The sequence below is a fragment of the Aythya ferina genome (genome assembly GCF_964211825.1).
Source record: "Aythya ferina genome assembly, chromosome: 1".
In the NCBI taxonomy this organism is placed as follows: Eukaryota; Metazoa; Chordata; class Aves; order Anseriformes; family Anatidae; genus Aythya; species Aythya ferina.
The window spans coordinates 169207595-169220312 of record NC_140296.1 but is presented as its reverse complement, the minus strand read 5'-3'; the positions used below and the strand labels follow the sequence as shown (position 1 = coordinate 169220312).

The following is a 12718-nucleotide window of genomic DNA, read 5'->3' as shown; positions in this document are numbered from 1 at the left end:
TATATGTTTGTTAGATTTTTGTAGACATTCTGGCTGCCCTCTCTCATGAGTTCTTAAACGTGGCTTCAGATGCAATAAAACAACAAATGTCATTTTTCTTCATGAGCTAAAACTATGCAAGGTGCTCAATACTGCTCTTATACAGTAAAATGCTTAAGCATATGAACATGGCATTTGTGTGCAGGAGATGCATGTTAAGAGTGTAAAGGAAGTGCTTGGGGTTTGGCCCAGTTGACCTAGTGTCTACTAGGTCAACATCAGCTGCTGAAGGGGGACATCTCTGCCTTAGGATCCTGACACTACCTGTGTTAGTGGAGATGAAAGAAGGTTCTTTGAGATGTGGCTCAACTTTGACTTCAGGCTCCCCTTTTGTTGACTGTGCATTGCCATTATGAACTGAAAAAACTTTTTTTTTCTTTTTTTCTTTTTTTTTTTCTCCTTTTTCCTTTTTTATTTTTTATTTTTTTTCCTTTTTTTTTCCTTTTTTTTTTCTTTTTTTTTTCCTTTTTCATTTTTCCTTTTTCTTTTTTTTTCTTTTTTCTTTTTTCTTTTTCTTCTTTTTTTCTTTTTTCTTTTTTCTCTTTTTTCTTTTTTCTCTTTTTTCTTTTTTTTCTTTTTTCTTTTTTCTTTTTTTTTTCTTTTTTTCTTTTTTCTTTTTTCTTTTTTCTCTTTTCTCTTTTTTTCTTTTTTCTTTTTTCTTTTTTCTTTTTTCTTTTTTCTTTTTTCTTTTATCCTTTTCCTTTTTCCTTCTTTCCTTTTCCTTTTTCCTTTTTCCCTTTTTTCTGTGAAGATGGGTTGCTGCTGATTACATATCTTCTCAGGGCATGTTCTGGCATTCATTCTGTATGAACAGAACTATACCTAATCTTTAATATTTTTGCGGATGCCCTGGTCTTTTTTCTGTTTGTTTAAAAAGGTTTGATTAAAGATTAGGCAATACATGATAAAACATCCATAAACAGCCATGCACGTAAAGTGTGTTGTTACCTAGGGTCATGTGAGGAACAGAACACAGGTTCTGCTTGTTGCCTGGGTATGCCGCCAGTGGGATGATCTTGGAACAATCATTCCTCTTCTGATTATTTTACAGTGGATACACACCTCAGAGTGGGACCTTTGCAGCATTGCTATGATGCATGTTTTAATGAGATGCTGTGTCACAGGGAAATGTTCTTCTGTGCTAGTTCCTTGAGATGAACATGCTCAATTTCCATCTGTTAATGAAGTGTACGTGTGGAGATTTGCATGGTGAAAGCTGAGTACATACTATCACACAGGTGTTTATAATCAGAGCTCAGGTTAGCTGATAATCAAGTTCCTCTGCAGAACAGGGAACTGTTTTTGTAGAACAGAGGAACAAAACCACAAAAACAGCATTCCCAGTCCAGTGTAGACAGCAGGCTTAGGCCTGCTGAACATGTCCTCCATGTGCTTTCTGCACCACTTTGCCAGATTTGAAGTATCAGCACCTTGATACTTGAGGAAAAAGCTGGAGTCTGGCTAAAGCCTAGGCCCACTCAGAGGATTAAACCAGTTCACCCCCTTCTGTTTTTGGACCTTCACAATTCAGACTGAAGAGACCCAACACAGGGGTCTGAGATGTTGCCTAATTATGCACCTACACTGATCAGATGCTGTAGGTGTATCCAGAGGAAATAAGCTTTGCAGGATGCAGGGTAGCGCAGTGACTCCTAGGACACCTGTGAAAGCAGAAGCTGTGCAGCTCTGCTTGCACACTGTTTTTTGCCACCTAGCTCTCCACAGAGCTCACCTGCCTCAGGGAAGAGCCGTGTCGTTGTGGCTATTCTCTTCTGCTCACCATAACTAGGCACCTTAGAGAATACCTGCACGGCACAGAGATGCTGGCACAAGGTATCACAGGAAGCAAGGTTCTTCCAGGTTCAGGATGTAAGCTTTAGGAAGTTATCAGTACAGTAGTGCTGTTATCAGCCTGTTAGTGCTGTTTGTAGTCCTTCCTATTGCCACAGTTTACTTAGGATCAAAGTGCATACATATTTTGGTTAGATGAGCCTATTTTGATTCATATTTCATGTTATTCTTATATGTAGAATATTACAGAACTCTAAGAAGTTCTTGAAAATCTTGGAAGTTAATGGCAGATTTTATGAAGAAACTATAATATTCATCAGGGTTAGGTGTTTTTTCTGCACACAAAATAAGAAGCAAGCTCCATTCCATATTATTTCTCTCAGCAAAGATATTGATTTTGAGATTAATAGTTGCTTGCATGCGTGTGGCTTCTAGTACATTAAAATGAATGTTGCCATGTTTGTATGCTACTTGGACTGCCATCAAAACAGCCTTCAACGTTTGCTCAGAAGAAAATATTACAGTATTAGTTGCCCACATATTTGTCTTCACGAATCCAACAAGCATTTTATCTCTCCTGTAACTGCAGAATGAAGGCAATCAACCAAAGGCTTTTTACTGAGAGACAATTTAAACCTGTAGCAACTCCTGTAGTGGCAGGCAAGGGAGTAGCTGCCACTGTATTACCTGCAATTTTATTATGCTCTTATTTAAGATTTCTGAAACAAACAAGAAGAAAACATTATTCTTTATATTTTTAGGGATTGATACAACTATCAGTTCCATACAGATTTTGGAAACACAGCAACGCATTGACAGTCGCTATTGTAAAAACCCACAGTGCAGGTAGGTAAATTGTTTTTATTATGCTTTATTAAACTGGAATAGAATACCATTAATGTGGCATGGCTACCTGGCTGTCTCTTCTCACAGTTGTTTCCTGTCACGTGCATGCATTTTTCCTATCTCTAAATATTTTTTTCTTTTTAAATTTAAATGCAATTTCCATGTTTTCACAGATAAACTATCTATCTTTAAATCCTATGTGCATTAATATCACCTTTTTCAGGTCTGGAAATTACAGCTATCTTATTCCTGTTAACAAGTATACACCCGTGGATGTAGAAATCTCACTGGAAATCAAGTAAGTACAATTAAATATAATATACATTTTCCAAGATAGTGGCTCATTTTTTATTTATTTATTTATTTATTTTAAAATACAAATTATTTGCTGTTTTCTTTTGGGGTTAATCTCTGATAAAAGACAGTGATAACCAGAATAGCTGCCCAGGACTCTGCTTGATGACACTTCATGAATCCTGTCTCTTCAATACAGTGATCTGTGAAGTTATGTATGGCCTTTAGGTCCAGTCTTTTCATTTTGCATATTACCCTTGTAAACATCCTCCTTGTTTGGATAACAGGAAATACAAAGTGCTCCTGAAGTGCCTGCTTATTTTCTACAACAACTGAAAATTTGCCTTTTGAGTGTATGCCATTATAAACTAATAACACAACCCACCCATATAGGGATTAATACATCATACTCAGAGTTTCACTGAAGTAGTTGCTGAATTTATGTTGCAATATTGGTTTGTGGTTTAGGGGGAGGGAGATTTTCAATCTGTATTATACTCTTCTCAGAAAAACCATCTGGGAAGATAGGAAATGCTTGACACTCTCTAGGGATAGTTTGGAGAAGGTATGACCACAGGGTCTTTGCAATTGAAGAATTCTGAATGAAATTCTATTTATCAATGTGTTCCCAGACAAAGGGATTTTTCTACTTCTTTTTAATGGCATATTTGCATGTGTACAATGCAATGACAAATGGGAGCTATTTATATAGATAGGTACCTGTCTGAAGGTTTATTGTGGGTTCATCTTTCATAAGGTTGTCTGCTGTTGTGTTTAGATGCCCACGTACCCTCTGGCATAGGCACGATATGCCCATGTATGATGTAAGCCGTGCAATTCAAGCATGTCATGACCATTCATTTGTACAAAAAGCCAAATACGATAGATGCTAGTATGAATGTGCTTAAAGTTTAAGGAAGTTTACTGTATTTTCTAGATTTATCTTAACAGCTGCAAAGACCACCCAGGTTTCCAAATAAAAAAGCTTCCTCTTTTCAGGGGAGGGAGTGGGACAAGTTTAGAGGTTGGTGTCTCAGGTTTCTTCATATTAACTAGGGAAGTAAGTTCCTCTGCTTTTTTTTTTTTTTTCTCCACAATTCAAGTCTTTGGAATTTTTATTTATTTATTTATTTATTTTTTGTGTTTATATTGTATTATATCTATGGTTCTTCTATTTAAGAGCAATGGGATAGATCCTTGTTTTTCTTTTTTCTTGAAGCACCACAGAACCATTAATTGTATTTCTCTGCAAAGTTACATTTGGAAATTATTGCTCCTACTATTCTTCAAGACAAAGCAATGGGAAAGATTTCTTAGGAACCACACAGGTAATACATTTTCAGCAATACTCTGGCTTGGGGGGATCATTTTTATATACTGCCTGCCACATGGCTGTTTTTTCATCTCTTACATGAAAGGTACTGTGCTGTTTGAAAACAGCATATAGGACAAAGTGTCCAGTTTTCTGACAGGTTTGGCTGCTGAAGCCATACAGTGCTGAAATAATCTGTGATTAACTTTCACCTCTCTCCTTGCCCTCCAGAATGTTGTTTCCTTCTATTAAATTTGTTTGTTTTTCATAAAAGCTTCAGAATCTCCTAGCTAAAAATGTCATGATCCCTTGATTCAAGCAACATTGTGTGGATGCGTTCTGGAGTAGAGGGAGATGTGGAAGGTGGAAAAGACTTGTCATAATATCTAGCTGTACTGGATAGTCCTACACACCACTGATTGTAAGGAATGAATGAGATGATAAAGAGACACCATGAAGATCTTAATGTCCAATGTCTGGAAAGGAGGATAGCTGATGAAAACTAGTCAAGTTGGCCTTATCAATAGCACATTTAGGGTCCACCATGAGAACCTGACTCATAAAATTAATGGCTGCAAAATTCTGATCTTGGTTAAAGCAGTAGAAATTGAAATAATGCATTGAGTCTACCAGTCCTGGCTAGTTTTGGCATGGCCCTAATGAGATTACTAGGATGCAGTCTTCCTGAAAAAGTAGATTTTCTACTGAAATTTATAAAAATCTGTCTAGTGACTCTCTACAATTATAGTTTTGAGCCTATTCCAGCCTAACTCACCACTATAACATGCTATAACTCCAGAGAGAGTCAAGAAATAGGAGTATTTTTCACCCATGGCCTTAGGATTTCTCCAAATTTAATGGTACTTTTCCATTATTGTCTTAAGGGTAGTGAATTACAATTTTTAGGCCTTGAATTCCCTGAAAACAATATTAGTTTTCCCCTTTATTTCTGTGCAAACGGGAGTTTACAAATAAATCTCCCTAGGGAAAGTTCTTCCGTGTAAAAGCAAGAGATATTTTCATTTCATTCTCTTGATCATCTAGATGGGAATAATAGCTGTAAAAACATGTTAGCTTTTCCCAGGCAAGCTGAGCTTGCAAACTTTTCCCAGTAAATTGTTGAAGACCTTAAACGCCTTTCAAATTCTCTGGAAATATAAGACACTTTCATGTGACCAGGTCCTCGGATTTATCTACATTGATTGGAAATGTTTATTCTGGCTAAAACAATGGGAAAGGCAGAAGCAAGGACAGTAGCATTTCCCCTACACATTGTAGGAGAAACCTCTGTGAAGATGAAGTCATTTCACTGTCTTCTTTAGATTTCTGATCTATGGTACCACACATGATAAGTTCTTAATTCTTTTAAATTATTTTTTTTGCTGCTTTGACAAATTAGAGCTGTTGGGGCACCTTTGTCCTTAAGTTGACTTTCTGATAAACTCTTCAAATGTCTTTCCAAAAAGTTACAGGCTTCTCTGCAGCTGCTGCAAAGCTGTCAGAATGCAGTAAATAAGTTGTCCAAGTTTTGACCTGTCTGCTGTAATTCTAACACTTTTTAATATTAAGTCAGACCTAGGGAGTTTTCTCATGCAGAAGTATTCTTCAAGCTTACTGCCAAAAGTGGTCAAAGAGATTTCCTGTGTCAACCTGAAATCTACATCAAAAGACTAAAGCTCACTAGCCTCCAGCAGCAGTCAGCATTCAAGTTTGACATGACTCGGAATAGAAATGCTGCCTGGTTGGATAATTCTTTTCAAGAAGGTTTTCCTAAGGACTGGAAGGCTTATTCCTTACCAAAGGGCAGGATGGCAATCATTTAGACTCTGAGCAATTCTCATGTAAGTCTTATCATGTGAGCATACCATCTCCAACAGAGAGAATGTGTCAGAAAGTGGAGGGAGGAAGGAAAGATGAAGGAGGCACTAGGAACTGATGAAATAAAAGTTATCACGGGCAGACCAAAATGGATCATTAGGTCAACAAGAGGTGAGGACTGAATTTTATTCAATATAGCATAAAAATTTCAGATACAAATTTTCATTTGTACATGACAGGTCACTGCAGTCAAAAGTACAATGAAATCTTTCCTGCAGCTGTTTTTGAAATACGGAGTAAAAATGCTGCTTATATCTTCAGAATATACAGAGGAACTTTCACTGCCTACTGAGGACGGCTAATGTCACTGTTTCAAAAAAAAAGCAGCATTGCAATTTGCTGCCGTTACACCTCAAAGCTTTTGGGCCACCTGGCACATCAGGGACAATCTCTACTTGCAGTGGCATTTGCTTGGAAAATGAGAGCGAGAGAGTTATTCAGAGCCAGCTGCGAGCTGCTGGGAGCCAGATGTCTGTCAGTTCCTCCGCAGGGCTGATCAGAGCAAACCCCCAGTTGCAAGGTTTAAAGTCAGCACTTTGTCTTTAAATGCTCCGACTGTAGCTTTCAAGTCTTGTTATCGTAATTACTTTGCACCGCATTTATCAATGAAATGTTTCCACAGCCTATCCCTCTCTCCGACTGAATGTGAAATAAGGTTATCTAATCTCTCTCTCTCATTTATCATCTAGGGACGTCAGCATATTTGGACTCTGCCTGTGGCTAGGCTGTATGACAGTGCATACTACTTCCGTGTAGCCGCACCGGTAAGCCCTTTTCGGATGGGAACACGGCAAAAGACAAGTATCATTGGAGCTGACAGAAGATCTTACATGAATCTCCTTTATTTTTTCTTCTGCAGGGTTTTGCAAGCTGCTCCACAGATCCTTATTTTGCTGGAATGTTTTTTACTGATTACTACTTCTATTTTTATCGGCAGTGCAACTAAAATGTTGCCAATAGTTCTGTTCTCAGGGAAAAAAACAACAATGAAGCTCTTGATATGAAAAAGAGACTGATGTATGGCCCTGTATTTTGTAAAGCTTTTACCAAGACGTATGACATTTTCTTGTTTGTTTTGCTTTTAAATTAAAAAAAAAAAGGAGAAAAATAAAATGTTGTTCAACCACAAGCATGGTTCTGCATTTCCAGGAACTGTTTCTAAAAGGACATGAGACAACTGAACACATGATGTGTAAACAAGTAATCTCATTGATCTTAGTGAAGTGGCATGATATTGTATATACAACAGACAAGAAAAAAAAAGAAAAAAGAAAAAAAAAAAAAGAAGGGGGTAGGAGCTCTGCTGAGCTGGGATATACTCTAGTCTTCAGAAGATGGTAAGATAATAAAATATTTGCAGTCAGGAGACCTGCAGACCTTTACTTTCTCTTAGTAACTGCTGCCCTTTGTTTGTATATAAATCCACGTCTTTTCCAAACAAAACCAAGACCAAACAAAACTTCCAGAGAGAAGTGAAGCACTGTGCAAGTGCCCTCTAAAATAAGTGCTGTAAACTGGGGAACTGCAGTTCAGTTCCCGTGTTTGTATTTCCATTTCAGAAAGTAGTACCATCATTACTATTACGATTGTGCAACTTAATGATGCAGCTGCTGTTTGTGTGAGATGTGTTTCAGCTACTTTTTTTTTTTTTTTTTAAACTCTACAGTAGGAATGAAGTATTTACTCCTAATTTCAAGTTATTTCTTTCTTGGTGGTTGTGATTTGTGCTAATGTGATGAAAGAAGAGAAACAGTTGACAAGAAGAATGTCTTGCCTGCACAGCTTTCTAAGATGAATGTGGATACACACTTGCATAGGAGAAATCTTTCTGCTTACATTGAGGAAATATATTTTTAAGGCAAAGCTATTTGAATGAAATTTGAAATTACTTGCTCAGACAAAAGGAGCACAGATGTAATAACCAAGTGCAGTATAAATAGCATCATGAGGCATTTCTAGAACAATCATTCATTTTGTGTAGAGAAGAGAAAGTAAATATAATGGAGAGACTGTAGGCTTTCAAAGATTTATAATGTAGAAGTTAACATGTGAACAACCTTACTCTGAATGAAATTCTTTATTTAGCGGTGGAAGGAAAGCATTAGGAAGGAAAATTAATCTCTAAATATGAACTGACCACAGTCTTTGTAAACACCCATGTGTCTTAATTGTGCATTTCTTGCCTGACAATGAAATGGTAGAGTTTAATTTGTTTCTGTGGCTTCATTTGGCATTTCTTTTGTCACTGATTCTAGATTTCCTTTAACCTTCTTACTGTTTTTTTTAGACTTACGTATTTTTGTTGAGGTTATCTGCAATGTCCTTGGTCCTTGGCTTTGGGTTGTGGCTTTTTTTTTTTTTTTTCCTTATATGACTCACTGCATTGACCTTAACCCTTAAACTTTTTTACTTTTTTTTTTTTTTTTTTTTTTTTTTAGCCTGGTAAGTATTTATAATGTAGGTGACATGTTCTGCAAGATCCCAGAGACTAACTGTACTTTTAACTCCACATCCCAAAGCATCATAAATTTGTGCCTTTAGTTTTTTATAGTCCATCATACTTGCAAGTAATTCCTAAGAAGTGTTGCCGGGTCCCAGATGATCATGCATGTGCATTTTGAACAAAAATACTACATTTCTAGACCCACTGGTTCTTCATCACACTGTTTTGGGTTGAAATACTCTTCTCAGTGGCACAGAGCACTGATGCAGGAGAATATAAGCTCCCAGTATTTCCTGTCATCAAAATACTTCCTGCGATTACAGTCTGGGGTGAGATGCATGTGGGGCAGCAAATATTTTCTTTGTGAGAAAATGAGCAAAGATTTTATTACAAATTACTTTGCCAGTTCAAAAATTTTCAGCTCCTTCTTTATTCCTGTCACATGTTTTTGGTAAGGTACTCTTGAAGATTTTATTCAGATTTCAGATGACAAGTTGTTGCACAAAGGCTATGTTCCAACACACCCGAGGTAACAAAAATCCACCTTGGCAAGAGCTAGGGAGGAACTGGCACAGATGAAATACTTGGCATTGAAAAACTGTGATTAATAGTATTCAGGCTCCTGAGAAAATCTGTGAGTGACAATGAGCTGACAGACTTTTTAAATGGCATGACATATTGACAGTAGTGTTTTGATCATTTTGAATGGGGATCAGATGGCTTCTGTCCCTTTGTGACATTAATTATATTGTAGTGGGGTTACCTCTGAATAAGTTAATGGATTGGAGGGGGGCAGGAGGAAATAACTGTAACAGAACCTTAAGTACCCTTGAACATGTTCTATTTTTTCCATCTAGAAGTTTCCATCTAGAAAAGCTTTGCTATTTGCTTGGTATTTCTGTATGACCAGCAGCTGTCGATGGTCTCTGTGCATGTACAGTTTAGCATATACTCCGGGCCCAAAGTGCAAGAGAAGACACCCAAGGCGTGTGGTTTGTCCTGTACTTGCATTACGGCTCCTTGGAGTAAGAGTCACCCAGGCAGTTGGTCACCTGGGAAATACCAGAAACTTCTAATTCTCCTTCCCCTTTGATAACGTTTTCAGAATACTTTGAGTTGCCCAGGCAAGTGCTGGCTGGCTGCACAGTGTATGTGCAGCAGATTTGGCAAGCCCACGATGTGCCAGCCCCCCAGATACACAGATGTGCATGTCCAGGTTCAGTCCATTTCTGCAGGTAAATATGGGAACCCCATATTTATGTCTCTCACTCCTGTATCTGCTGAGCCCTCACTTCCCTGAGCCTGGGGAGGTGGAGTTCATCTGGACACCACTGACGGTGACATTCTCTCCCTCGTGCACGCAGTCCTTCTTCCTTATACAACGCTGAGCTAGGGCTACCATGGAATACCCTGGGGAAAACGTGGCCAGCAGCATTTTCCTTCCTGAACAACTTAAGGAAGTAGAGATTGATTTTTCCAAATGAAAAACGTGGTTCTGAAACACTCAAGGGTCTCAGTTGTTTTTATGCCATTTCTGTTTTCTCAGTGATAAAGTTGCAACAAATGTTAATAGTGGTAATTACAATGCAATCTGAAGCAGGTTTTGTGAATAACAAGTTATGAAAGTTTTATGTATGTTCTCTCTGGAACAAGAAACCCCCCTTCCCTTATCTCTTTTAGCACAGTGTGGCTGAGTTGTAGAGACCCCCAGACATCAACAGTACGTTTTCATCTAACTTCAAAGGGAGCTGAGGCAAAGCAAACTTCCAGCTGTAAGCTGCAGGAGGCAAAGCCAGACCTAGAATAGGGTGATCTGGTACCAGCTGAGCTTGATTTCAAACCATGCTGTTCATACCAAGAACATGATATAACAATTCACATTTTTACTTGATTTTAACACACACCACATAGCCTGGCTGTTGGTCAGTTTATCTAGCAGTGGCACTTTAATCAAGAGCTGAGAAAACACTTGAAATCTCTTGAAAGCCCAGTGCACTAAGAGAAGAGGCTCTAGAGGGATAAAACTGGATGGTCCCCCTGTGGAAACCAAGTACAAGGCAGAAGAGCAGAGTGAGTGACTCTGGGGTGAAAGTCCACAGCTGGGAAGGCGGATAAGTCCGTGTTGTGTACAAGCACAACCGAAGCTGAAGCTGTGTGCAGCTGTGAGCAAAGGAGCATTTTGCTTTCTGCCCGCAGCTCAGTTCCCATAAAACAACTCCCTCTTTCATTTGAGAGAGGCCTGGTAAATGGAGAGGAGTACTCCTGTTTCCTTGGTCAGATGATGTGAGTCTATTGTGAGACGCGAGCAATCTACAAACTGAGTTTGGAGTCCTGCGCAGCACAGGTCTGAAGGAAGATCTGGAGTTTTTCATAAAGTCTTCCCTATCTACATTTTTCTAGGATCATAACTTGCTTTCTAGAATCAGAAAAATATTTGCCTTAAGAACTGTTAGCAGGTTAAATTCTACCCACTGAGTAAGAAGTTGCTCACTCAGGAATCATTCACTTGGCTTACAAATGGATTGCATTGATGGAACCTGAGACAATCCAACCTAAAATTAAAAATGGCTTTATATCACATTTACTCTTGCTTTCTCCATTGAACTGAGTGTTAGAGTACCATAAAAATGAGTTCAATTCACTTAATGTCTGAGCTAAACTGTGCTACAAAGAAACTAAATTTCCTACAGCTTTGTGTCCTGTATCCTGACAGTGTAGCACTGCAAAAATCCCAGCCATTCTGCTGCCTTGCACGGATCTTTCAGCCACATAATGTTGGCTTCCTCCCACCTTCATGGTGCCCTGGAGAGGGCTGTGTTATGTCTAACTTTAGCTTTTCAGTTTGAACGCTTCGGTCTTGGTACATTAACTCAAAATTATTGTTCAGCTTGTACATAGCTGTCTCCTACAGAGATGTTTCTTCTGCAAAAGTGTGAACATATATATATATATATATATATTTTTTTTTTTTTTCTTGATTGGAAGAAACAGTGTTTACTGTTAAGTTTCAACACCCCCCCTCCCTTGCACATGCACAGTGTATATATTTATATATATATATAAATATATATATATTTCTAATCTGATAGGGGTGCATTTGCTCACTATGGAACGAATAATTCCAATTAACATTTGAAAGCCACCAAATAATACGTGCAGTGGCAGCTGCTGGCTATGTCCCATGCTCTCAGAATCACTTGGCTGAGAGGAGAGTGCTTTCTAAGGAAAGGCCAAGGCACAAGCATGTCCCAGTCCCAGTCCTTGGGCCTGCAGACCCTCCTGCTCAGGGCAGTGGTCTTGGGCAGCTGCGTAGCCTGGCCCGAGCTGTTCCTGGAGCAGTGCCAGGCACAGGGCTTGCTTGGGCCCAAACAGAGTGGCAGTGAGGTTCAAGAGGTGTTCAGGCACTTTGGTCAGCCCCAGCATGTCTTGTGTAGGTTAAAGAAAGAAAAAAAAATTACTGCACTCGCAGCGCTTCAGGCAGGCTTCCTGCCTCATGAATACAGCCTCCTCTGCCTGCTGCAGCTCCCCAAATAGCATGTTTTCTGTCAAAATCGCACTTGAGCGAACATTTTCAGCACACGTACAAGCCCCACGTTCAAAATACTCGTTTTCACACTGGCAATCCTGACCCAATTTTAACCTCGGTTGCTATGGCGCTGGCGCAGGCCGGGCAGTCGGCGCGGCGGGGCGAAGTGGCGATGGCGCGTACATTCGCCTTTTGTTACTCTTTGGCTGGGGTCCAACGAGCGTGTTTCCCCCCTGGACTTCTTCCACCACCCCTCCACAGCTGGCAGCAGCCTACATCTGCAGGCGAGGAGCCCCAGCTGGCTTCCCAGGGCATCTCCTCTCTGAGGAGCCGCCTTCACCGGGCTTCTCCTGGTCAGTTGGGGCTGGTGCCCTGCAGGCCACAGCTCCCGTCCCTTGGCTACATGCCCCTATGCTGGGAAAGCCTTCATCTTCCTGCTCTTCATCGCGGCTCCCTCTCCTCCTCCCTCACTAGCTGCTTTCCAGACACCCCACGAGCTGCTTTACTCTGAAAAGGGAACTTGTGGTGATACTTCTGAAGGATGGGATTTAAACTAGGTCATCTTCTTAGTAAGGGGTGGAAGGAAAAC

At 39.5% G+C, this 12718-nt stretch overlaps 1 protein-coding gene across 2 annotated transcripts in view; it reads left to right on the top strand.

The window, feature by feature from the left end:
* Positions 1 to 7302, top strand: part of MYRFL (myelin regulatory factor like) — a 44032-nt gene extending 36730 nt beyond the window's left edge. For both annotated transcript variants that reach the window (XM_084526155.1, XM_084526154.1), the window contains exons 21-25: positions 2592 to 2676; positions 2900 to 2974; positions 4190 to 4298; positions 6850 to 6924; positions 7020 to 7302. In XM_084526155.1, the coding sequence (XP_084382281.1) occupies positions 2592 to 2676; positions 2900 to 2974; positions 4190 to 4298; positions 6850 to 6924; positions 7020 to 7106 (431 nt within the window). In that variant the 3' untranslated portion in view covers positions 7107 to 7302. The remainder of the gene's footprint in view (positions 1 to 2591; positions 2677 to 2899; positions 2975 to 4189; positions 4299 to 6849; positions 6925 to 7019) is intronic.
* The last annotated feature ends 5416 nt before the right edge of the window (positions 7303 to 12718 follow it).